Source organism: Arvicanthis niloticus, chromosome 14 (assembly GCF_011762505.2).
Source record: "Arvicanthis niloticus isolate mArvNil1 chromosome 14, mArvNil1.pat.X, whole genome shotgun sequence".
In the NCBI taxonomy this organism is placed as follows: Eukaryota; Metazoa; Chordata; class Mammalia; order Rodentia; family Muridae; genus Arvicanthis; species Arvicanthis niloticus.
In genome coordinates this window covers 117889-145825 of record NC_047671.1, presented here as the reverse complement: position 1 = coordinate 145825, position 27937 = coordinate 117889, and the positions used below count along the sequence as shown (strand labels likewise).

The 27937-nt window shown below is 33.6% G+C and overlaps 1 protein-coding gene across 2 annotated transcripts; it reads left to right on the top strand.

The window, feature by feature from the left end:
- Positions 1-6: 6 nt before the first annotated feature.
- Positions 7-27770, top strand: Tmx3 (thioredoxin related transmembrane protein 3). 2 transcript variants are annotated; one of them, XM_034518223.1, is made up of 16 exons: positions 7-276; positions 1157-1211; positions 3823-3862; positions 5810-5933; positions 7470-7515; positions 8974-9054; positions 11483-11582; positions 12236-12313; positions 14438-14504; positions 16884-16982; positions 18581-18638; positions 18818-18871; positions 19970-20026; positions 22658-22787; positions 24140-24208; positions 25509-27770. In XM_034518223.1, the coding sequence occupies exons 1-16, from the start codon at positions 222-224 to the stop codon at positions 25764-25766; spliced, it is 1371 nt and encodes a 456-aa protein (XP_034374114.1). In that variant the 5' UTR covers positions 7-221; the 3' UTR covers positions 25767-27770. The 2 variants fall into 2 exon arrangements, with proteins under 2 accessions (XP_034374114.1, XP_076768441.1); XM_076912326.1 differs by lacking the exons at positions 7-276; positions 5810-5933 and having other exon boundaries at positions 25509-25911.
- The last annotated feature ends 167 nt before the right edge of the window (positions 27771-27937 follow it).

Sequence of the window (27937 nt, the reverse complement as noted above, 5' to 3'; positions counted from 1 at the left end):
GGGCGCATGCGTCGCTTCCCGCGCATGCTCACAGGCTACCACCGCTGGGCTACCGGGATCCTAAAGGAGGCCGGCCTACCCTGCCCCGCCCCGCCCCAATCCTGGTGGGCGCTGTTCTGGGTCCCAGGTGTTCTTCAATTTCTTTTCCCGGAAGGCGGGCGCCTGGCGCGGGCGATTCTATAACTCTGCGCGCGCTCATCCCGGGATTCACGCCGCGCCCCATGGCGAGTGCAGCGGAACGGAGGAGCTGGGCGGCCCTCCGGCTGTGCGCTGCCGGTGAGGAGCACGCGAGGCGGTGGGGAACCGGTGGGAGGTTGACCCGGAATGAAGTGGGGCCGGGTAGGGGCCGCGCCACTGGGTACTTAGGATTTCTACTCTGCCTCCTTGGTGGGTCTGGCTTCCTCAGCGGGACTCTGCGTGATCCACCGCCCCATGCCGAGAGGGCACTGCTACCTTCTCCGCGACCAAGAAGCTTCTTTGACTCCATTGATGGAAGAACAAAGATTTTGAGCCCCAAATTGGCATAGGTTCTGAGTCTTGTTACAGTGGAAAGCTTTTCTTGACCAACCTAAGAGAGGGATGATGCCCAAGGGCAGATCCTGATAAGATGTCCAAGACTGTGGTTTGAAGAGACCAAGCATCTTTAAAGCTCTCAGCCATTTACTTTCAACACGGAGTATTTGGGTTCTCTGTGGTTCACCCCTGACTCAGCCACCAATTTAGAACCCTCTGTGAGCCAGGCACTGCCCTGGAATCAGTTAGAACAGTGTTTCCTTTTTCTACCTATTTTGGGGAATTGCATTTGGAATATGTATCGAGGGGATACATTCCACTAGAGAAAAAGTTATTTTTATCTCTAGGCCAGCAAATTAGTGAAAAGGAAAAATTAAAACAAGTGGAAATATGAAGAAATATGTATTTTGTGTATTCACCTACACAGTGCTTGTCTTTTCAACATGATTGCATGCAGAGTAAATTTTTACTGAGTGGATGAACTGCTTTTGCTTTTGTGTCACTTAAACCTTATAATGGATCATTGATGAATTTTTTTTTTTTGATAGATAGTAAAAATGTTGAACATTGTATAGACAATTTAGACTTAAGGTAAGAATCAAAGTAATAAATGATTTACTTTCTACATTTTTGTCCTTTCCAGTTATCTTACTTGATCTGGCTGTATGTAAAGGATTTGTAGAAGATCTAAATGAATCGTGAGTATACATATATGTGTAAAATACTATTAAATCCTATTTAACGTTGTCTAACTCAGATGCCATCTAAATATTCACACATGATGCTAAACTTTTAATAATAGGTGCAGTGGTGACTGATGTTAACAGTTTTGTTTCAGGAGTTGTTAATGTTCCTCCGTTTACATGCACAATGGAGGAGTGCCCCAGAGAGTTTTGCTAATAGTTCTAAGATGAAAAACCAGCAAATGTTTCCCTATTGTTTCTTTCTTCTGGTTTAATAATACAGAGTTAGTGCTAGAATTCAGTGTTTAATCTGTAATATAGCAAGTTTATTCACCAGACCTTGCTTACAATAGGTGGGTAGTCAAACTTCATTGCAAAACTCAAGGTTAATCTTTTTGCCTTGACTGTAGCTTATAGCAGTCTCTTCCCTGGTAGGCCACATGGGTTCCTATCCCACACCAGATTTAGTATACAGACAGTCTCTGGAGGAACATGTTGTCAAGGACTCAGGCCTCCCATGCCAACCAAGCTCATGTATACCAGCACTTCTAACATACTTGTTAGTATCTTTATTGGAGATGTCACCTTTTTCATGTACTTTGCTACTAAATGTTCTTATTGGGGGTCTTTTTAGTCACTTTCCCACTTAGGTCAAGAGGCAGAAATCTTTTTTCTGTGCTCCTCATCAGTGAGATGGATTTCCCTGTCCTATGCATCTGCTTGATGCTTGTATGGTACTATTTCATGACGGAAACAAAAAAATACCTACCAAGGAGCTACCATCCTTTTTATTTCATCTTTCATTGTTAACAGTAGATGAATCAGGATTTGTTACTTCCAGTTTTCCTTGTGTGTGTGTGTGTAGGTATGTGTTTGTAGTTTGTAATGTGTGTGAGCACAGTCTTTGCATGCTTGTTCAGAGGATGGATGGTTACTCTGGTAGTCCTCTCCTTCTTTGCTATATCGTTAAGACAGAATCTTTCACTTAACCTGAGGCTTGTCAATATCTAACAAACCCCAGCACTCTTTCTGGTTCTATTCCTGTAACACTGGGATTGCAGGTATAATGTTAGCTGCTTTTTTTTTTTTTTTTTTTTTTTTTTTTTTTTTTTTTTTGAGGGTGTTAGAATCTACATCCTGACCCTGTTTGCACAACAAACTCTCTTACTCACTGAACAATTTCTTCAAACAATTTCAGCTTGTTCCTTGTGCCCATCAGTCACCTTGGCACCCAACTGTGTGGTAGAATTGCTGTTGTAAAAGCATAATCAATTCAATACAGGTACTGTTATGTATTACCAAGAAGAATGAACATCCCATGGGCTCTAGTCATTGTGATGGGCATTGAGTATGTGTTTAAGGAAAACTCTTTGATAACAAGAACGGAGCTTTATTTAACTCAATGATTGGGTTTGTCACTATCAGGTACCTTTTCATACTGTTCTTATAATGGTAACTCTGCCTGAGGAGAGAGGAGTTTCACTTTTGGTAATCATTTTGTTCCTTACATGATGCTCACCTGAAAGGCTCTTCCATTGACAAATATTAATAGAATATCTTGCTTGTTGGCCGAATGTGAAAACTGAAATACATCTTGTGATAGTGCCAACTGATGTTGCCACTCAGATCCAGAAGATAGTGCCCCATGAAAAGAGAATTCCATTGTGAAAAAGCACCAGAACAATATTTAAAAAAAAAAGATGTCCCATTTGTTACATCCCGATGAAGGCTAAATATACTGTGCAAAGAGATTTGTGAAGCACAAAGTCAAGCCATTCTCACCAGATGAAACATGTTGGACCAGCTGGTGGCATTTTATGAGTTCATTATAGCCTGGAATGAATCTCAGACATGTGATCCCAGTGCAGCGATTCTGGATTTGTTGCTTTTCACAAGAATTGCATTCTTTACCAGGAAATGATGGGACTCCTTCTAAAATCCAAGTTCTTAATATAAAGAAGGGACCAATCTTATAGGCAGTCTTTTCTGGGCTTCACCTAGCCTTCTACATTAAATTTTCTGTACAGGTTTAAAATTGAATAGAGGAGTAAAGAACTGAGACACACTATCATCTCTCAAGACTCATGGATATTAGTTCTAGGATTTCCTGTAGATAACCAAATCTGGATGCTCAAGTACTTACTTGCATGTATTTCATACACATCTTCCTTTGTATTTTAACTCATCCCTAGAGTTTATGTAACACCTAACAAAGTATAATGTAAATAATTTTGCTGTATTGTTACTGGAATAATGACAAGAAGTGAAAACTAATACTTGTTCAGTATAGAGGAGCCTCTTGCTCAGAGTGGAATTCCAGATAAAGGAAATAGACTACATTTGTGGTTTTCCCCCAAAATTCTACTTTCTTTTGTTGGAGTTTTTTTAATTCTTTGGTCATTTTTCAATTTTAATTCTAAAATATTTACTGGATAGGATAAGATTTAGCAGTCACTGAGTAAAAATTTTATATAAAATTTTTATTTAGAGAATTTGTTCTGTATTGATAAGTTCAGTATTATTAAGTAAGTTGTACATTTGTAAATTATACTAGTTGCAATAAGTACTATTGGAAGGGATATTGTTTCTGAACATAAATATAAAATCAGATTTTTTTTCTTTTTAGATTTAAAGATAATCGAAAAGATGACATTTGGCTTGTTGATGTGAGTATGTAAATTTAAGTATCAATTTTGGTCTCTTATGCAAAGAGAAAAGTTTGTTTTCTCAAATATTGCTACATGTATTTCCTCCCATATGTATATGGGTGTGGTGTGTGTGCATGTATGCATGTATATTTGCAAGTGTGTATTCATTTGTGTATGTGAGTATACATAGTGTGTGTCTGTGCCTGTGAAGGCCAGTGGTTGACACTATGTCTTCTTCAGTCCCTCAACACCTTGTATAACATGAGACAGGCTCTTTCACTGATGGATCTTTCTCTGTTTTGGTTAGGTGTCTTGTTCTGGGGATTCTTCTGTGGACTAAGATATGTACTCTAAGTAGCATGTACCCAACTGGGTTGTGTTTAAGTGATTTGGTCCTTATAGGAGTATGGCAAGCTCTTTACCAGTCATCTTCCTACCCCTATTTAGGTTTTTATATTTAAATGACCCAGAGAAATTTCAAGTTCCTGACAAATTTATTTTTGATGAAATGCTGAGAGTAAAGTCATTCTGTGAGAAGCTGGGACTATTTCTTTTCTTTTTAAGTTAATCATTCCATTCATTTACATCTCAAATGATATCACACTTCCCGGTTACCCTTCTACAAAACCCCCATCCTACATCTGCCCTCTCCTCCCTCCGCTTTGCCCTTATCAGGGTGCTCCTCCACCCACACACTCTCTCCTGCCCCACCCCTCCATCATCCCCCTGCACTGGGACATCAAACCTCTACCGGACCAAGGGCTTCCCCTCCCATTAATGTCAGACAAGGCCATTTTCGCTAGATTATGAATCTGGAGCCTTGGATCCCTCCCTGTACACTCCTTGGTTGGTGGTCTAGTCTCTGGGAGCACTGGATGGTCCAGCCAGCTGATGTTCTTCCTTTGGGGTTGCAATCCCCCTCTGTTCCTCCAGTCCTTCCGCCAGCTCCCCCACCTGGGTCCTTGAGCTCAGTCTGGTGGTTGTCTCCAAGCATCCACATCTGAATTGGTCAGTTGCTGGCTGAACCTCCCAAGGCCATTTCTTATATGAAGTAATGGATTATATCTTAAAGAGATTTTGTTATGATCTCAGTATTGACTTAACTTATTTTTTTAAGAGATTGAGTTATATTAATATAACAGTAATACCAAACACACTTTCATCCCAATACTGAGCAAAATTAAGTTTGGGAGTTTGCTTTAACATGTATCAGAAAGAAAAAAAAAAAAAAAACAGTATAATCCACAAAATGGAACATGATAGCAGAGTTGGTGACTGTTAAGGGTAGAAGATAGAGCTTGAGAATTTACTGCTTTTTTCTCTTTTTATTTATGTTTGAACATTTCCATAGTATCAAGGTTAAAAATAAGACTCACTTCATGAAAATTCATAAATATTATGTTAACATAATATTAAAAATACTATGTTAACATTATATAAAATTCATAAATATTATGTTAACTCAAGAGCCTAATTAAATCCTGATGATTCTGAACTGTGAAGGGCTGTGGTTGTAATCAATCTGACTTGTCCCTGTGCCAAATCTCTCAATGATCACCCATATTCTGCCAGTGAAAACAGTAGAATTCAGCAAATGCTCCTATTGCTGTCAAATATTTGTACTAAGAACAGATGTTTTCCATGAACACAGGTTGTATGTAGTATAGTGCATGCATGTTTACTTAGTGGTCTTATATAAATATGGACACATTTGCACAGAATTAAAGACTTTGAATCAATGTTTCTATTCTAAATAGGTATGTTAATATCAATAGTCAATTAAAATGAAGTTAAAATATTAATTTTGAGGTATTTAGATTCATGTGTTTTTATTTTGTTATATTGCTACTTAAAACTATCTTGTCTGAAACAGATTAGTATCAGGTCGCTTAAATAAGTTCTTTAAATTTATGGTTGATCTTCATGGTGATACAGCTTTTTAGTGTTTTCTTTCTTTATGTGTAGTTCTATGCACCCTGGTGTGGCCATTGTAAAAAACTGGAACCAATTTGGAATGAAGTTGGGCTTGAAATGAAAAGTATTGGTTCTCCAGTTAAAGTTGGAAAGATGGATGCTACTTCGTATTCTAGTAAGCTCATAGTTAATAACTTTATTGTTTCAATAACGGAAATATTTTAATTATAACAATTTTCAGGATAAGTAGAAGAGATGTTTTGTCATGTAAAGTTATCTTAATAATTTAAGATTATATACTTTGAGTTAAATGAATTAGCCATTAAAATTTTAATATACAGTGTGAACTTAACCATAACATAGACATACAAGCCATTGTTTTCCTAATTGAGTCCAGACTGGTGATAATATATTATTGGAGGCAACTACAGAAAAGTTGAATTCGTAAGTGTAAGCTGAGGAAAAAAGATACAATAAGTAGGCATTTAAAAGATGGATTGAGAAAAATATAAATGAAGATTAGGAAGATATTGAAAGTTGAAAATGAAATTAATAAATGGGTGCAGAAACTGAATGAATCTACGACAAGTATACGGCACCACATAAGCTAAATCTGCCCTTCTCCCTGTTTTGTATACTGTTATGTAGACTATTTTCATGCCCCATTGTCAAAACTGAGTTGTGACAGAAACTACATGTCCCCATAACCAATTGTTTGCTAATTGATCTTAAGGGAAATGATAAAAGAAGAAATTAAGCTTAGAGAAGTTTGGGGTATCGTAGCAATTTGAAGAGCATGGCTTCAGAAAGCAAGATTGGCATTGCCAGATGCTTTTGTGTGTGACACTGGGAAAGCTTCTAAAGACCCTAAGCTTTGGCTTTAGTGGTAAACATTTAATTGTGATATTTCTTTTACTGGCTATTTTGAAGATTGAATGATGTGACACATGTAAACCCCTTGTGTTCAATAAGATTTGTTCCCTTGTCTTTTACTTACGAAAGTAGAATTATGTTATGTTATATGGCAATATGTTTGCTTGTTCTCTTTAAAACAAAACAAAAATGGGACAGGATCTTTCTCTATAGTTCAGGCTGACCTGGAACGTTCTCTGACATCTTCATGTCAGTCCTCTTCCTCAGTGTCCCAAGTACTAGGTTACAAGAATGAACCAACACACCCAGCTGTTTTCTGTGTACTTTATTTATTATTATTATTATTACCCAGTTATAACTATTCTACCTCAGTATAATTAGCATGTGTACCATGATGTGAACAAAATACTCTGAATTTTGGTGAATTTTGAAAAAAATTTATTTCAAAAGTTTGTATGTTAGATTATTAAATAATTATAAGAAATATCATGCTTTTTTTTCCTTTGTGAGATTTTAATATTTAAAAACATTCACTGAGGGCTGGAGAGGTGGCTCCGAGGTTAAGAGCAGTAAGTGCGCTTCCAGAGGTCCTGAATTCAGTTCCCAGCAACCACATGGTGGCTCATAACCATCTGTAATGGAATGCAGTGCCCTCTTCTGGTATGTCTGAAGACAGCTACAGTGTACTCATAATAAATAAATAAATAAATAAATTAATTAATTTAAAAAAAATTTAGGTTTATATAAATATACTTTTTTCTACGTAAAAAGCTCATGTTATTTAGTTTTCTCAGTTTAAAAAGAACTTAGAAGTATTTATTCTTTTCTTTTTATCAAGGCATTGCCTCAGAGTTTGGAGTTCGAGGTTATCCAACAATTAAGCTGTAAGTCAAGTGTTACATGTTTAGATCTATATTTTCTTTTTCTTTCTTTTTTTTCTTTTTTTTTTTTTTTTTTTGGTTTTTTTTTGTTTTTGTTTTTTTGTTTTTTTTTTTGTTTTTGTTTTTTGGTTTTCGAGACAGGGTTTCTCTCTTAGCTTTGGCTGTCCTGGAACTCACTCTGTAGACCAGGCTGGCCTCGAACTCAGAAATCCGCCTGCCTCTGCCTCCCAAGTGCTGGGATTAAAGGCGTGCGCCACCACCGCCCTGCCTAGATCTATATTTTCAATAGCCCACTCTGCTTACATTTTATTTATTCTAGTACTTTCTTTGGAGGGTGAATGTTTGGGTTCAGCCATTGTTTTTAAGCCAAGTGCATGATCAAAGACTTATCTTCATATTTAAGTATGTGTTCTGAGAGTTTACTGTATAGCATGCACTTACAAGATAAGGTATACATTTATTAATTATCAAAAGTCTCTTGAGGAACCCCAGTCTGTGTTCTGCTTTGCCACTACAAATTCTTGTATAAAGAATTTCATTCATTCTTTTATAAAGAGATTAACTTCATTAAAAATAAATAAATCAAGAGAAAAAAATTGATAGATGATTTTAATCTGTGGGTATTGATCAAGTTTACTAGAGAAATTAAGTTGAAAAACTGCTTTGATGATTCTAAAGAGAATTGTTTTACAATGATTTTGCTGTATTTTCCTGTTATTTTTCATTAGCCATATTTTGGCATTGTGAGGAGCTAAGCAGTTGTTTTCAAAGTGTTTTGTTTTTTTTAAGTAACCTGACTTTTCCCTGGTATTTTAAAACCCCAAATTTTACAATTTTAAGTAAATATATTATTGTGGGGGGGGGGTTGTTGACATTTTGTGTGTGTGTGTTTTTTTTTTAATTATTTTTCTATTGCAGTATGTATTAATGGTGCTTTCTCTTTGTTATTAGAAGTTCTGGTTTTGCTTATTATTCTTTTTTATCTGTACAATTGGCTAAATATAAATTTATTCATTAACAGGTTTTGTGGAAGATGATCTATGTTTTAGGAAAGCTATTTTTGTGCCTCATTCATGATGCATATTGGAGGTTTTACCACCACCAAAATACTCTAGTTCCTAATCCTTTTATTTCCATTTGATGGAGAGTAAAGTTACTCTGATTTAAGCTCTTGATTATAAATGTGCAAATTATTCACGTTTCAGAAGATATATACTGTAACTTTACACTACAAAATAAAATGTATTCCTGTTGTGTATGTGGAGTACAGCCTTTTCATATGCATATTAAGTTGCTGTTCCTCAGAAGACAATTGCATACTTTGTTTTACACAAGTGTGCTCCTCTTAAAGCTTCCTCTTATTCAGTGTTTTATACATTTTAAGTTTATATTTTAATAGAGGGGGATTGAAACTAAATATGAAGACAGTTAATTTCCAATTCTTACCTTTAATTTTTTTAGATTAAAGGGAGACTTGGCATATAATTACAGAGGACCAAGGACTAAAGATGATATAATTGAGTTTGCTCACAGAGTGTCTGGGTAAGTGGATTTTAATATTTGAAAGAAAATGTATTTTAGTAGACCATATTGGATATACATATTTTACACATTAAATGTGTTGTATGTAATTATGAAAAATTTACAGTTATGTAGCATATGCAGTGAATTTCTATAAAGATATATCATAATTTGTAGTATATGTTAAATTTGTGTTTAAGACCATTTTATGTTTAGAATTTTTTCTCCAATGAATTGTAGTACATTTTCAAATTTTTGTTACATATACAATTTATATATATAAATTTATTTATATTATGTAAACAAATTTATTTATAAATATATGTCCTATTTATAAAGGACATCCTCAGCTCCTACCTCGCCCCCCTCTCAGCACCAGATCATATGAATGTACTCTTTCTTTTTCTCAAAATACCTTGTACTTAAAGGAAGCACTTGATTTCCTTTCTTTAGTATCTAGATTTTCAGTGTTACTAACTTCTGCACTTTGGGTCCATTGACAGAGTAAAGATTACTTGCATACAAACCCTGCAATTCTTTCATAAATCAGTCTGGCAACTCAAAGGGCTGTAGAGTTGCAGATGGGCAGATTATGTATACAACATATATATGATTGGACAAAGGGATGATTCACTGTCTTTCTATGTACTCCTTGAGGGAAACCAGTATACAGTAGAATTTCCCATTACTCAGAGCAATGCACAGTTTAACTTCCTGTGGAAGTTTCTACTTAGTGTTATCAGACCATAGTTGTTATGAGTAATTGGAAACATGGAAAATGAAATTAGGAAAATCAGCAACTTCATGAATCTTAATTTTTGAATTTTTTTTTTTTTTTATGTTGGGATGCCATATATCTTAAATTTCTTGCTCTCTAATTTCAGAGTTTTAGGAGAAGCCCAGAATATTATTGTTCTTATAGACTTGGGATTTCATCCCTAGTTTGTGGTACTAAAATACTTTTTTAAATTAATTTTCCTTATTATCACGTGTTTTTAATGCCACCTGCAATGTGTTCTAGCAGTATTTGTTTAGCAAGTGACATAGCTAAAACCCAGTGAGCCATTTGTATTGAACTACAGATCTTTGACTTTTTGCTGATCAGAAAGTAGATTTTTCCATTAGGAATTCCTGATGTTATTTTTTAAACGAAATGTCTATGTCTTGCTCAGATGTAGAGAATATCAGTTTATAATTATATTTATATCTTTTTGAAGAATATTTGTCAAGATCCGTTAATCTATATTGGCTTTGAAGTTCTAGGCACTTCAATAGTTTGACAAAATATTTTGGTAAATAAATAGCTTGAGGTTAAAACGGGATAGGTTTGTTGTGTAAAATGATGCTTCAAAATATTTGTGTAAATGCACAGAATTAGAAATGATCTTTATTAGAGTTTGTGATGCTTATACATATAATTTCAATTGTATTTTTCATTGTGATTGCATGTTTCTCTTCATTTTCTCTGTGAATAAATAAATTTTGAAATGAGTTTATTTGAAGTAAGTGAGGCTAGTGGTATGCACTTGACTCTCATGACTTCAGATAGCTTTATATTTGGCAGTTATTGAGTGCATTTTTCCTTAACCCTAGGAAGGGATTCTCCTAATGTGAAAGTACCTCCAAAGCAGAGACAATTTCATGACTCAGTTTCAGAGTTGCATCACTTCCTGATTAATTAAGCAGAGGCTAGGGAAAGTGATGCAAGGACCTTAAGAACTGTGTTTTGAAAGTGTTCACTTTTACAAAATAGGTTCTCTTCGTTTTGTAGGTTTTGTGGATTGAAAGTATAAGTATGATAATCTATATTAAATTTTAAAAGAGAAAGCATTTATTCATTTCTTAACTTTTATAAGTAACTTTTAGTGTAATTAATTTATTCATTTGTTTTTTAAAATAACTATAATAAAATTTATAGCATAGTTTTTATTATAGTATAACTCTTGTTTCCATTTTATTTTTCTGAAAATAGTAATATAAATTGGAAGCTTAGGGCTTTGACCTCTATAAGATATTTAAGAAATATATAATATTTAAACTGACACATATTATAAAATTTTAACTCTTGTTAACTCCTGAGATACTATTTTATGATCTGTTTCTGTAAATATGCTTTTGAAACTGAAAGAATTTTCAGGTGAATTGTCTTGCTTTTTGCCAACGACTATAAGCAGATGGTTATTCTGTGTCTCACTAATCAAAAACTAATATTGATGATATCTAAAAAGATGTGTTTACAACTGGCAGATTTAATTTTGGGACTACATAAAGTGTTACTATGTAGTACTATATAAACACTATAGGCTAAAATTTTAGTTGGGTGGGTTTGGTGCTATACTTAAGTACAGATAAACATTGCTAAAACATTAACTATGATCAGCCATCACATAAATGCGAATGAATTGTGCACCATCTTTAGCTGATACCCATTTGTTTTGTTTTCACACAGGGCTCTAATTCGGCCTCTTCCAAGTCAACAAATGTTCGACCATGTACAGAAGAGGCATCGTGTATTTTTTGTTTATATTGGTGGAGAATCACCCTTGAAAGTATGAAATTATCTTTTTCTTCCACATAAACAGACACGTTGTAATTTTATTTGCTGTTAAGCTGTGATTTTACCAAAACTTTAAAGCAAAATATTTTAGTTTACCTAAGTATTTTTCACAATGAAAACACTTTATTTAATCTTTTTTACTAAATTTGCAATTATAAAATTGAAGTAAGTAAAATTTGGGTAAATATTGCTTGCCTTAGTGTTTCTTATGTTACTGACTGGATTATTTAATTTTGAATGGATTACTTTTTAACACTTTAAGTGAAAGACTGAAAACTGCAGTGCAAATGTTACCTTTTTAAAGCAAAATGTGTGTGTGTGTGTGTGTGTGTGTGTGTTTGTACATACCTTCCTTACTGTCATCACTATCATCATTATTCATCATTGCTAATCTCTGTTAATAAACCTGAATTGACTTTGTGTTATAATTCATCAACTTGCTTTGAAGGGAAGAATAGGAGCACTTAGTTGCAATGATTGTTTGCCTTGACAACAGTGTATTTGATTTGGCTATAGTTTCTTCTTTCACTGAAAGGTGACATGGTAGGAAATTCTTCTACTGCTTATAGATAGCTTTAATTATTAAATGGAAAATAAATTGTGATCTTTTATATTTAAGATATCCTTTTTCTGTTTGTGTTATAGGAGAAATACATAGATGCTGCTTCAGAGTTAATTGTATATACATACTTCTTTTCTGCCTCAGAAGATGTGGTTCCTGAGGTAATATTTAATATTTGATTTAATGATAATTTATTCTTAAGAATTATGATTTGATTTTACATGTCAGATTTATTCATAATGTTGCATGAAAAGATTTTTTACTATTGATGTCAGACTTTTTATAATTAATTTATGAACCAATACTTCCACACTCATGGCACTTAGAGATTTTGGTTACATTATGAACTTTTTTTTCTCTGTGAAATAATACTAGTAAGCAGTGATAGACATCATACCCCAAAGATGCTTTTAAGTAGTAAGTTAATATGTATGCTGCAAATACAGTCTTTTCCTGGTTCCCCACATTAACAGCAAATAAATAAATATTTCAAAAACAAGATTCCAGAGATGCCACCAAAAAGTAAATGGACAGTGTGAGAGTTGGGATATGTAGGAGTGGACAACTGTTCTACGTTTTTTGATCCAAAAATAAAGGAAAAAAAGGGAAGTATGTCTAAGTAGAAAATATTTGAACTGAAACCTGCCTCATGCAGGTCTATGGATAAAATGTATCAGAGACAAGAAAAGATAGTACAAGACAAGTACAAGATAGTACAAGTACATGTCCAAGGCCAGAGCATACCTTACATATTTGAGAAACAACACAACAGCCAGTGTTGTAATGACTCCCAACCATAAATTTTTATTGCTACCTTATAACTGTAATTTTGGTACTATTCTGAATCATAAAATGTATTATCTGATATGCAGGATATATGACATATAACCCTTGTGAAATAGTAGTTCATCCCCAAAGGGGTCATTTTTATATTATAAATGGAATTCTAAAATAATTTCAGCTTGTTGAAAAACCTCTATTTTTGTCAATCTAAATCCACTCATTTTCCCAGTTTGGTGTAAGACATTATTTTTCAGAGCAGATCATGTTCATACCCTTAATTTGTCATGTCTTTTTAGATATAACTATTAATTTTTATATTTACAGCCAGATACATTTTTAGCACACAGGTGTGTGATTTTGGGCAAATGCAAATAGTTGTGTAACCACTACCTCTTGAAGTTGTAGAATTACCTGGACAGGATATTGTATAACTGGAGATAGAGGCAGGAGCTCAAGACCAGCCTGTGCTACATGAGACTGTATTAAAAAAAAAAAAAAAAAAAAAAAAAAAAAAAATGAAAACTTCAAGAACAGACCCAGCACCCACTTCAATGTGATAGTAAACATCAAGGAATATAGGAGAGAGAGAAAAAGAGATGGAACTGGATTATCTGCTTTAAGCCCTTCCAGGAATGACCACTTCATTCCTTTGAAAGGGATCAGTGCCTCATGCTGAAAATAGAAACTTCCTATCATTTTGGTGGGTGAGTGTCTAAGAACTGGTGGATCTAGTTATAGTTGAAAGCTTTTTCACTACCTGAGGTATGTGTGTGTGTGTGTATATATATATATCACATTATATAATTTTAGTCACAATGTAGCATTATCATAAGGTCATTTATCATATTGCCTCTATGCTGAGATGTACCTAAATTCCTTTATTTACTGTTATTTTCATGTTTCATATACTCATGGGTAATTGTCAAATTATTTGTCTTCTGATAATTTTACTCTTTTGAAATACATACAAAATAGAAGGAGGTTCTTTTAGGTGATTTCTTATGAATGGCAATTGTTTTTAAAAAGTAGTTTGGAGAGTACTTGTTACCTAATGTCATTCATAATTATCCTGTAAAATAGATACTGTCATAGGCTTTATGTTTCTAGGATAAGGCAGTTGACCCTAGATGAAGTGACTGAATATCACATAGCTGGTGAGTTGTGGGTGTGGCATCCTTAGGTTGGCTGTTGAAGCGTTGGTCCTGCTGTCCTGCGCTCCAGAATCAGCTCCATCTTTCCTACTCAGAATGCTGTTCATGGTCTTTTAGAGTAGTCCTTGGTTTTTCTCATATCAAACATGATGCTTCCAGGGAGGTATCTGAAAACATTCAGATAAAAAATTTGGCTGAACTTAAAATTGTACTCTTTTTAGTCTTTAGTTGTTGTGTGTATGTTTTTGGTTTGGGTTTTTTTTTTTCCCAGTTTCTTTCAATGTTTTTGAAATTATGCTTACTAATTGAATTGCTAGTGTTAAAACTTAAACTTCTAATGTTTTTCTGCAGTACGTGACACTGAAAGAGATGCCCGCTGTGCTTGTTTTCAAAGATGACACTTACTTTGTTTATGATGGTAAGTTCCAAAGCTTTAACTCATATAAAGCCTTTCATAATTAAAACATTGTTATAAGGAGACATTTATAAAAGATTTTGTAAGTGCTACCAGTGTCGCATTTGGTAGAGTGATCTTTTAAGCCTTCAGTAGTTTTCCAATCATTGTACTTTCATCCTTAGTTACTGACAATGATTTTGTGTGCATGTGAGAGTGTGTGTGTGTGTTTGTGTGTGTGTGAAAGTATACTGACTGTTCGTTCAGAGGTCCTGAGTTCAATTCCCAGCAACCACATGGTGGCTCACAACCATCTGTAAAGTGATCAGATGCCCTCTACTGGTGTGTCTGAAGACAGCTACACTGTACTTACATACATAAAATAAATAAATAAATCTTTTAAAAAAGAAAGAAAGAAGCTGTATTCTATTTCTATGCATTAAAATGTTCAGACTTAATTTTAGGAGGATAGTTAACTTTCATTATGCATAGATAAAACCCCCTCTATCAGAAAACATTTCTCGAAGTGAATATTTCATTTCATTTAAATTTTATTTTGATATCTTTTATGTCTTTTATAATGTATGCATTATAAAAAAGAATAACGTAATAAAACCCTAGTACTCACAGTAATATAAATGGTTAACAGGACTTTACTGCAGTTGCTTCAGTTGTATTGTTTCTCTTTTGAATCATGGGCTATATTTTTTAGGTAACCTCTTGGTTAGTGGACCACTGAAGAAAAAAAGTATTTTCATTGTTTTAGTCAAGGGTCATGTTAACTGAGCTGAGAAAACTAAACATCTCTATTTTTTACTGTGTTTAATTGAACTAACTTTAAGTTATTGATATATAATTGTCATTATTGCATGCTATGCATTACTATACATTAGGTGTATTCTATTACTTAGAAAGGAACTTGTGCATATAAAAATAAGAGAAAGAAAAGAACCCATACATGTGCCTTTACCTACCTTCTTTTTGATTATGGAACTGCTAGCAGAAGTACTCACTGTATACTTGACCATCGAAACTATTGTGTGTATTTTTAAAGTGTTTTCTTTTTTTCCTCCCAAGTTAAGATCTAGCAATATCTAGATTCAATCATCAAATCTCTTATTCTAGTTCGAAGACGTTGGTAACTTAGAGAACTGCAGTTACATTTGATTCTTTTTTGAAAATTAAAAAATAAAGCAAAACTGGTCATACTTGTCTAGATTTATGTATATATACTTTGTGCTTGCCTGAAGAAAGTCCCTCTCCTTTCATCTCACTGCCTATTTCAGATGTCTTTTGTGCTTGAGAGAGAAGTAATAGGTACAGTTCCTGAGGGTATTGTACATGTCCAGTTTTGTTGCCAAATTTTGAATCTGCCTGAAGCCTTCAGGTGGATAAGAGATCTCATAATACCTCAGACGTTTATTCTGCTACTGGTTATTCATGAATCTGGAACCATTTGGATATTGCTACAGTGATAGTTTATCTAAAGAGGTTTTTTTCCCTCTGACAGAAGAAATCATTTTTTATTTTTTTACATCTATTCAGTTAGTATTTATTTTTCCATCTTTTTTTATTGGATATTTTATTTACATTGCAGATGTTATCCCCTTACTCTGTCTCCCCACCCACCTAGGAACTCCCTATCCCATTACCCTTCCCCCTGCTTCTATGAGGGTGTGCCCCCACCCACCCACTCACACCTTTCAGTCAGTGAGTACAGTATAGTCGATTAAAGACCTTTACTTTTAATGGTTTCTTTATGCCATTGTCCTGTTACCAGAAGTATTTCAGAATTATATTTTTAATCAGGATGTAATATTTCCTGTCTGTCTAGAAAAGGAAGTATTTGACATTGAAATACAGCTAATGTACTGTGTCTTATGTGTGTGTTTAAGTTGTAGATATGAGAAAGAATTTTAAGTAAGATAAAATCTAATAAACAGGAGCAAAGAAATTACAATACAAATTACCCACAATAATAAGAACCAGGTAACACCTTCACTAGGCTGTCATTTAGGAATATATGTTTTCATTCGATCATTTTGTCACTATCTTTTCAATTTTGTTTTTCTAATGAATATTCAGTCTATAATAACTATGTATTATAATTTCTTTTTAAATTTATAAATGAACTTTCTTAATATGTTGCGAAACATACTCAGTTTTGATTCAGGGCATTTTAATTATTTTTTAGTTATTTATTGCTAATTTTAGTGATGCTATAGTAAATAATTGCTTTGTTCATTAATTCTTTTCTACATCAGATTGAGTAGAATAAACTACATAAGAACCAGTTTAAGGTTTTATAATTATAATACTGTGTTAAATACTTTATTCACTTTGCCATATTGAGACATTATAACTATCTTGTACTCTGATGTATTTCTTTTGCTTTGTTTCAAGAGTATGAAGATGGTGATCTGTCTTCATGGATCAGCAGAGAGAGGTTTCAGAACTACCTTACTATAGATGGTTTTCTTTTGTATGAACTTGGAGACACAGGTAACAAGCAGATGTCCATTCCTGTTTCATTACAGAATTTTTCTTTAATTGAATACATGTTTACTGGTTCTTTTAAGGCTGCATTTTCTAATTAAAGTAGACTTATGTTTACTAGTTCTGCTTTCAAAAAAGTGAGGCTTATAATACCATGGATATGTACTCTCATATGGTGATCAGTGTAGCGAAAGAGAAGGCTTACTAACAACTGATGTTGAGGAAGACAGAGAATGAGGGCAAAACAAAACAAAAATCATGAAGTTACTGGTTAAAGTGAAGCCTTCTCACTCACTGTCTTTTAAGGTCTGCTGTTACTTGTGAGTATTGCTTAAGGTCGTATAGTAGAAACTGACAAAGCAGGAAAATAAATAGAAGTATAAAAGTTAACAACACATAGAAAGTTTAAAAGTTATAAGAAGCATCTTTTCTTAAGAAAGTATACTTAGACTAATTAAAGGTACAACTATTAGTTGTTACCACATGTGTCTCCTCTCATGGTTTTGTGGTCATGAAATGGAAATGCAGTTGTAGGGAAGAGATATTTGAAAACTAAATAAAAACAAGAAAAATTAAGCACTGACTAGTACATGAAACATTTCAAGAAATAATCCTTATGGACTGATATTTTCAACAGAAAGCTAACAGTAAGTTGAGATTCTATAGTTGTATTAGAGATGTATTAGGCAGACTGAGATTGGGAAAAGCATCAAAATAATGTACAATGACACTAATTTTTTTTTAACTTAACCCTAAATTTGTATTCTTGCCCCAAGTGAAATAATACTTTAGTATGTGTAGGTATATAAAGTCATTTAACTTCCTTCATAAATCTGAAAAACTTGTTTTCCTATATAAATAAATGGGAGTTTCCTGAATTCAAGTACATAGGTTGTACACAGTGATATCTCGCCTTTGTTCTCCCAGGGCTTGGTGAGAACAATGGGTCAGGCAATGCTGAGAACAGAACATTTTCAACCCACATCAATACCACCAGAATACTACTGTTCTGTTATTACATTATTCTACCCTCCTGAACATTATCAGTAGGCTTATGAATTACTGTTTTACTTATATTTCAAGAGCAGTATGTCCCTCAATTTTATTCTACGTGCCATTACTGGTGAAATTGTAACAGAGAAAATTGCCATGCAATAATCATCTCCTTAGTGTTATAAACTATTGGGGTTTTTATTTTGTTTTGTTTTGTTTTGTTTTGTTTGTTTATTTATCAACAACAATTTTTAGTAAACTTTTTAAAATCAACATCTTCTTTATGGTATAGCTTTTCAGAAAATGGTGTGTCAGTCTGGTTGCATAAATTTTAATAGAGAAATTACAGAAAATTTATTATTATTTACTTCCTGGAGGTAGAAGAAATTTATCATTTGCAATTAACTAATTCACTGGTCCAGGCTGCAAGCATTGTACCATAGGATGTTGGGTTAATTTTGTGTAACATATAAATGATGATTGGAGTTAAAGTTTAGAAACATATTATGGTAGTTTACATTTACAGGAGAAGTAATATTTGACAAGTAAGTGCAATATGAGTTATGTCATATTCAATTCAAGAAAATGAAAGGTATCATTCTAAATTTCAGGAAAGCTTGTGGCCATTGCAGTTATTGATGAGAAAAACACATCACTTGAGCATACCAGGTATGGTTGCTTTGAAATGGATTTAAGCTTCAAAAGTCATCCAGATCAGCTCTTTGTATAATTTCCTTAGAGTATCTTGTTTTGTCTGTAGTACTTAGATAAGGCAACAGATGTTGTAATGGGATAATTAAACTTTTTAATTGAAGAGGTGAAATATTTATATATTTGTTCTTCCATAGATTAAAGTCAATTATTCAGGAAGTTGCTAGAGATTTCAGAGACCACTTCCATAGGTATGTGCATGTGTTCTGAAAAGTTGTCTTTGTTTGAAAGGTTGTCTTGGTTTAATTTGACATTACAGGGAGATAAATCAAAAGTGTTAAGTTGAGCATCCCTAATCTTTAAAATTTAAATCTAACATCTAAGATGCTCTAAGGTCTAAATGCAGGGACTCTGACATGACACTAGGTGGAAAATTCCATGCCTGCCTTCCCATGATAGGAGTCATGCGTGAAATTTCCTTCAGGATATGTGTATAAGTTATATATGGGGGAAAATGTGAATTCTGTAATTAACATTTTGGTCCCTGCCTCATCGTTTATGTGAAAATGTTCCAAACCATGAAAACTTTCAAAAATTTCAAGCACATTTGGCCCTAGGCTTTTGGATAAGATAGTTCATATCTCATACTTTGAAAGGTGAATCAAGAATTGATTGACCTGGAGCTTCCTGTCAGCATGAGGATACATGCATGCCACATCTCTCAAGTTAGAGTAGCTGCATCTATAGTTCATCCCATTCCTGCTTCCTGAGAGTGTTTGACATATGTCGTATGGTAGGAAAATATGGACATAAATTTGTAAATTGGAAACAATTTAAATGAACAGTCACATATCAGATAGATGATTGTAACAAAAATTCAAAAAAATTAATGGAATGAAAAATTTACTTGGGAATAAGAATTTTTGCTGTATTTTAAATGTTTGGGTTTGTTGCTGCTATCAAAAACAGCAATAAAAACTTTTAGGATTCATTATTTTCTTCATATTTTAAATCTGCCAAAAGCTCATTGTGCAGTTCTCAAGGTACATGGTAGTTGACCTTTTCTAATTGGTCCTATTTCACAGTAAATCACCTTTCCTAGTATTTTACTTGTAGCACATTTCTTTCTCTGCCTTTTAAATATGTATATGAGATGAAATGTCCAGAGTTTGTTGTTGCTGCTCGTGTACTTGCTTATCAATAGAACATACTCTTATTAAATATCATAGGGATTTCCAGGTTCATTATTAAAAGTTTATATGCTTACCAATTTCTGGTTTATATTGTGTCTCTTTTTTCTTTTAATCTAATATTGTGCTCTTTCTCTTTGTTGTTGCTGTTTTTCAAAGAGATTTTCAGTTTGGCCATATGGATGGAAATGATTATATAAATACTTTGCTGATGGAGTAAGTAAAGTGTTGATGGTTTTGATAGCAGTTTTTCCACTTTGATATCTCTAATTTTGAGAGATGGGGAGTGACTTAATTACCTGGGAAAAAACATACCCAAAACTACTTGTCATTTTCTGGTGCTGACATTCTCCTATTAAATGTCTTATTTTATTTTATAAATCCTGAATTTTGAAATCATTGAGATTTAATTTTATCCTTTTTTTTTCTAAAGTTTTATTTATATATTTTGTATATATGAGTGTTCTCTCTGCTTGCCAGAAGAGGGTATCAGATCACATTATTGGTGGTTGTGAGCCACCATGTGGTTGCTTGGAATTGAACTCAGGACATCTGAAAGAGTAGCCAGTGCTCTTAACTGCTGAGCTATCTCTGTAGCCCCAGAAATTTAATTTTATTCTTTAGTATAGAAGATAATTTCCCACTTAAGCATTATAACTTAGTGTTCTCAAATCATTCTACAATATGTAATATTTGTAGTTTTTATAATACAAACTTTAATAATTTTAACAGGTAATTATGGGTTGGTAAGGTGGTTCACTATATTGGCACTTGCTCAGAGGCCTCACAACTTGAGTTTAATCTCTATATAGAGACCAAATTCCTGAGGGTTGGCTGACTTCCACATGTAATTATTGATGCTTGAAGTAATTCACACTAGTATTTTTTCAATTTTAAAAATTCATCGATAGATTAATACAAATGTAGAATAAATTTTAGTTAATTTTGCTCCATTCTCTCCAATTTTCTCCCACATTTCCCTCTGAAACACTTCTATCCAACATGTCTGACCCAACTTAATTTAATTTGAGTTGTTTGCATGAGTATATGATAGGTTATTACCTAGAGCATTTGTAACATCAATGAAGAAAATGATAACCTCCTGACCCAACAGTAGTAACTGCCAGTAATCACATAGGAAGGTTTAGGACTTTATAGCCCCTCCTCCCACCTCATGCATGGTATAATGCTGACAGACTAAGTCACATGCAGAACTTGTGCAGATAACTATGAGTTCATACTTGCAACAACTGTATTATATGCAGAAGTCAATTCTTTGCTTCACATCTGGGTTCTCTATCTCTTATATTTTTTCCACGTCCATCCCCCTTGCCAATTGTTCCCCAAATCACAATAAAGTTTTAGTACCAAAAAAAATTAGTAAAAAATTTCATATATTTCTTATTGCCCATTTATTATTTATAGAAGTTGTAAGGTTGATCTTGTATAAACCTAAGAGAAAAGATATTCTGTATAATTTTATAAAAAGAATACCCTATAATAGAAATATAGTTTTGCAGTATGTATAATAGGAACTTTGATAAGACCATTTTTTTAAATCTGCAGTGAGTAGATAGATTTATTTTAAAAAATGTTTTACAACATTACACAGCAGTTTTGTTTCAATAACTGACATAATCTGAGATGATAGTATCTAACAGTAAACATTTAATACATAGTTTAATCAGTTGTGAAATAGTAGAAGATCTGAGTTCAAATTACAGTCACAAGATCATAGTTGGCTTAAGTTGTTAGGTTTGAAGGGTATGATAAGTTTGGGGTTTTGGGGGTTGCTTTGTTTGTTTGTTTGTTTGTGTTTTGTCTCTGACAAATACCTGAGGAAAACATTTTAAAGGAGGTAAATTTTATTTTGGCTCCAGTTTATAGGTCTCAGAAAATGTTGGGTTCCATTGGTTTCAGTTTAAATGAGTATCATGGCAGCTGGAATGTGTGGCTGATACTTTTCATCTTAGATGACTAAGAAGTAAAAGTAGAGGAAAAGGAAAGGAAGCAAGAAATACCATCAAGTGCATGTTGCCAGTCACATCTAGCTAGGCTTAATGTTGAAGATTCCCTGTTTATAAAGATAATATCACCAACTGGGAACCAAGCCTTCCACACATGAGTCTGTCCAGGCCACTTTATATTCAGGCCATAACAATAGTGCTTTCTGTGCTAGGATATGATCCTCTTTGGTGAATGCTTAAATATATTGGAAAAAATATGTATCCTGTTGTTGGGTAGAGTGACAGTAGACTAGAGAATTCACTATAGTGTTTATTAAACATCTCTATGTTTACTCAAAATATAAAAGGTATCATTCTGAATGTTTAGCTTGAATTTTCTCATGTAATTGTATAGCAAGTTAGGAATTATTGGTTTCCATAGTCTGTATGAAAAAAATTTACATGTAAGAAGCTAAATTTCTGGACTAACATCTTGCGATGTTAAGAGAAAGTGCTAGATTCAAAAAGATAGTCTCAGTATGGGTCTAGAGACTATCTTTTTGCCTATCTGGGTTTCTGAGTACCACCTAAGGTAGGGTTAAATGTTATTAGTATTCCATATAGTACTATTCAGAAATATATACTTTGCATAGCACAAATTTTATTCTTAATATTTAATCACTTTAACCCAGGTATTGATTTTTAGATTATTTTCATACAATCTTGTCTGATAAATTTTATGTAAACTTTGAAAAGTTCCTATAGACCACAGTGTTAAAGATATTAAAAATCTCTTTTCTTCTCTAACTGTAGCTCCTAAGATATAAATGAGCAGTAAGGTATTTGTTATTGCTATGCTTAATATGAGTTTTAATTTCTTTCTTTTTTTTTTTTTTTCTAGCGAATTGACAGCCCCAACAATAGTTGTACTGAATACTTCAAATCAACAGTACTTTTTGCTAGATAGACATATTAAGGATGCCAGCGACATGGTCCAGTTCATTAACAGCATTTTGGATGGTACAGTACCAGTAAGTAATTCAGATCCATTTCAGAGGGATAAAGGGGAGGAGGCAGAGGAGAAACTAGCAGTTCTTTACCTTTGAACCGGAACAGAAAGGGTATTCATTTCCTGGGGGGTAAGAGGAAATCAGCTTTAGCCCACTGCTTTCTCCTGTCTCAGTCAGCCTATTAAAAAGTTCTTGTGTGGCAGAGGCTCACAGGTGTAAATATCCCTCAAAGTGTTAGTTGAGACACCTTTGCTAGTTACAGTAATAGGAAAAATGTTCTTAGCCTCTAGTGTTGGACTGGAGATATTAAGAGATTTATGATGTGGGATAGTAGATTTTAGAGAATTTACCTGGCACTAAATACTCTTTTGGGTCGATTGAATTAAGGACAACTGAAATAAGTTATCAGAAATTATTTTTTTATTTTCTAATAAAAGCTGTGAACAGTCACAGTTTTTTAACCATCAAGGAAATGTATTGAGTATCAGAGGTCCAGCAAAGAGTTCTAAAAATAGTCATGTGAAAGAATTGTCATAAAGACTATACAATTTTAATTTTCTTATTGTAATATTTCTCAAACTAGCTACAATTTATATTAACAGTCATAAAAACTTGCTCAAGTATGATCAGCACACATCTGAAAAAAAAAAAAAAATCCAGAAGGATCTTTGTTGCTTTAATGATAATTTAATTACTGTTTTTTTACATTTTTGTTTTAAGTTTTATACAAACTTTGAAAAGTCAACATTGCATACCTATCATAGTTTAAAGTCAGTAAAATTGGGAAACTCCCTTAATTACATAAGCAGTATGGTATTGTGTAGAAATGGTATTTTGATTGAAAGAAATTCAGTTGTAGTGGTGAGAGCCCTTTTGTTTGTGATTTAGTAAAACCTGATCAGACTTTTATAACAGAGATTTCATTGGTCCTATCTATAGTTTAGCAATTCAAAGAATGGGCCAGACTTTTGGGATAGCTAGATGCCAGGGTTTGATATCCCCGTGAACTTTTTCCTGTTTCTCAGCACTCAGCCCTGTTTGCATGAGGATGTTCCTAAGTAGCAGGAAAGTTTTTGCCTCAATGTGGCTAAGCAACCCAGAGAAACTCAAAGCTTGTCCAAGCCTGGGGAGGGTGGGCCAGCTTCAATAAGCCACAAGGATCATGAGTGAAGGCAGAATGAATTTTTTAGAGTATGTTAACATGATAAGATAGGAATATAGGACAAAAGAGGGTGTAAATATTTAATATGAATTTTGGGGGTTACATATGTAATATTTTATAAGTCAATTTTTACCTCCAGTTACTTGATTATGTAACATAAAAATGAACTACTAATATGTTCATAACATGTTTTATTCTTATTAAATTGAAGGCCCAAGGAGGTGATAGCATTTTTCAGAGATTGAGAAGAATAGTATTTGATGCCAAATCTACAATTGTGGTAAGTTCTGACAGTTAATTTAGTATCTGCTCTCTCTTTGAACTTGCCTTTTTTTCTTTTGTACTTTGTTTCTTTAAATGGCTGGTTTAAATTGTAGAATTAAAATGTGTCCGTAATTCTCTAACAGCACCCTCCTTCATTTGTTCATCCCAGCTGTCTTGCTAGCTGTTCCATGCTACTTTTTATTTGTTGAGGCCAAGGCCACCATGAAAATGTAGCTAGCCTTCTTTATAAATAAGGAGTAAATTTGAGTAATCTGAATAAATCCATATATAGCATCTTTCTGTTTTTCAGTCACATTTGTTTCCCTGTTTCCACCCAAATAGATTAGCCACTTGGTATTTTGTCCACCAGCTGCCCTCATTTTCACCCAAGTCCACACTTCCAGTCTTCAGAACATTTTTCATACCACTACACAGTGTCACAATAGCCATCAGTTCTGAGTACTTTCCTTACTGGCTTTTAAATATTGTTGAGGCTTTTTAGGGTTAGGGATAGTTGTCATAAATTGTCTTGCTCTGCTTCTTTCTTGCTCATCTTTAAATTTCCACCTCTTATTCTGTGAATCAATCCAAAATGGTCTTTTTGATCTCTGGATTCTTCCAGAGTAACAGACCCAACCTATGAAATACATCTTATGGTAAAACTCATTCAGTAATTTATTTTTCTGAGAACTGAGGAAATAACATATAACATAAAATTAACTAGTCAGGTAATGTGGCTTTACTAACAACATGACTCATGTTAAAATGTCATGTGAAGAGAATATGTATAGGGCTATAAGTAAATGGCTCTGTGGTTCATTTCCCAGCACACAACCTTCTATAACTCAACCTACAGGAGATCTGATACCTCTGGCCTTCAGACATCTACACATACACACACACACACACACATACAAGCTTTTAAAAAAACCAAAAACATAAGAACATGTATATATAACTCTTTATTGGCAAGAACCCACAAGCAATTTCCTAGAGTTCAACATATTAACAGTAATTATCTAAGAGTTATTTATGGGTAATGTGAAAAAAAGAAGTGTCTTTATTAAGTACTCAGACTATTTGGTTACTTTTTCTATTGCCCATCACTAATTCTGCACACGTGAACAGTCACATGTGCATGTATGAGTATAGAGTTTTATTTAGTCTTTAACATGGAAGGAATTGCTCAGGTATTGACATTAATTCATTAAAACTGAGTTCAATAGCAGTGAGGGGAATTTGTTGTGGCCTTAAACTTACATCATATATTTTATGTCAGAATTCCATTCAAGTGCAACTGTATTCTCTCCCCACAGTCTATATTCAAGAGCTCTCCACTTATGGGCTGCTTTCTTTTTGGGCTGCCACTGGGTGTCATCAGTATCATGTGCTATGGAATCTATACAGCCGACACAGATGGAGGCTATATAGAAGAACGATATGAAGTGCCCAAAAGTGAAATGGAAAACCAGGAACAGATAGAAGAGAACAAAGAGCAAGAGTCCAGCAGTGGAGAGTCTCTAGTGCCTGCTGTGCAAGAGCCCAAAGATGTATTAGAAAAGAAGAAAGATTGAGACCTCACAGATAAAAAAAAATTTGATAGAATTTCAAGTTATTAAAGAGTATTTATTGAATTTAGAGATTTAATCATGATCTATTTACAGAAGAGAACATATTCTTTGTATTTTGCTAATAACAACTGCATGAATTAAAATAATTCTTCCATAAGTAAGAAGATGTTTGGAACAAAGTGATAAACAGTTTGTCCAAAACAAAGCTAGATCACTGTATCAGGTACCTTACAGGTACCATTCTGTGCACACTTCTCTGTGTGTATGTTCTATGGCAAAGTTAAGACGCGTGGACAAATACTAAATTGACCATTAATGTGGAAGATGTGTTTTTGCAAAGAGAAATAGTACTTTCACCTACTATATCAATTCTCCTATATTTTGGATAAAATTTATATAAACATATAAAGTCTTTAAAATTTAGACATTTTAAGAGGAACTAGTAACTTTTTCCATGTATCAGATTTAAGGTTCTGAGTTTAAAACTAGTGATTTTGTATATAGCATAGTGATTTTATTTTACTAGTTGTTTTTAAAGGAGCAATGTTACTTTTTTACTTATACTCTGTTACATTATTATGAGAATGGCATATGGTCCCATGAAGTGGAGGAAGAATCTTGTAATTGACATTTTAAAATTACCACAGTATGCAGGGAGTGGTGGCTTCAGCCTTATCCTGTGCTATTTAGTAGAGTGCAATGTCCATCACTGGAGGAAGAAGTGGCCCTTAGTATATCTTGATTTTAGCCAAAGCCTAGTATTTTATTTTGTTTTTATTTTATAGCTTGACATTACTTCTAATATTTCTATTAATTATGAATGTTTTCAGAAGTAATAGAAGTCATGTTTTTATGATGTGTAAACTAATAATTTAAAATTTACTGCCACACCTCTATTGTGGGGGGCCATAACAGGTTGGTGATATAATCAACATGTTAAATTCAGATGTCATGAACAAAGGGAGAGATCCTAGTTCCCTTCTAGACTCAGCTTTGCCTCTATGACAGTCACAACCTCTCATCTTTCATCGGAATGCAGTCATGTCTAAGAGTGGGTATTTTGTGATAATACGTTTACTACAGATCAGTTTGTTAATTTTGATGCCTTCATTTTAGCTAATTTCAGAATTTTTATTAGGTAATGTTTAGGTCCTATTCTTTGAGTATTTTTAGAGTTTGTTGAAAGGATCCGCTGAGCATTTACAAACATGGTTTGTAGCTCTAACCCTGAGGTTACCTGAGGCTTCTGCTTCAGTTGCCAAGGGAGCTTCTGGTTTCTGATGCAATACTAATTAATATTGCATCATATTAATGAATTAAAACATGTATATCTGTAGAGCAAAAGAATTGCTAATCATAGTCTGTGTCCAAGTGTTCTTTTCATATTTAAAAGCAACCATTTTTAATATATAATCACCCATCATTAACTTTATTGATAATGGTGTAAGTATGTAGTCATGGGGAATATTCAGAAAATAAAAGAATATTCTCAAATGGAAACTGGAGATAAGCACTGTTAAAAGTTACTGTAACAAACTCCTCCATAGAATAAACTCCATTGACTCTTTTGGAACGTTCCTAGTAGTGGTCCCAATGGTCAAGGAGAAAAGACCTGAAGTCCATATGGATGCCTCATTAATGATAATATGTGGTATGGAGAGAGACATGAGGAAATAGGAAGTACCACTATTACATTTTATTATTGTTTATCACTATCAAATGTTAAATGTATTTTGTCAGTCATTCTTTGTAAATAAGTTCTTAGTAGGAAAAAAAGAGTAAAGCACAGCTTTGCATTAATAAACATATGCACAGAGGTAATTAATTGTATTCTGCAATAGTTTTCTTTTTGAATAAGTGCTTGGTTCTCTGTTGTGAAACAACTTTATATTGATCCTCATATTCTATTTGTACTTTTAAAATGTGCATTAGGGAAAAAACATGTAAGTGGTTTGTAAGTAAATGGTTTTATTTCTTTTTGTATTAAACTCTTAATTTTTAAATGTTTCTTCTTGAGAGTATTTTTTTGCCTTGTCAGAATGCACACATAAAGAAAAAACCTTAAAATATGTTCACTCATGTGCTTTTCTTTTCAGTGTGTTATTAGAGTACTGTTTGCTTATCAAGAGAACATACTTTAGAATCAAGGCCGCTCTATTCATAATGTAGGAAAA

Coding starts and splice junctions, on each gene's coding strand:
- Tmx3 (XM_034518223.1), top strand. CDS start 222: ATGGCGAGTGCAGCGGAACGGAGGAGCTGGGCGGCCCTCCGGCTGTGC. Junction 1,212..3,822: donor GTAGAAGATCTAAATGAATC/GTGAGTATACAT, acceptor TTTTCTTTTTAG/ATTTAAAGATAATCGAAAAG. Junction 12,314..14,437: donor CAGAAGATGTGGTTCCTGAG/GTAATATTTAAT, acceptor GTTTTTCTGCAG/TACGTGACACTGAAAGAGAT.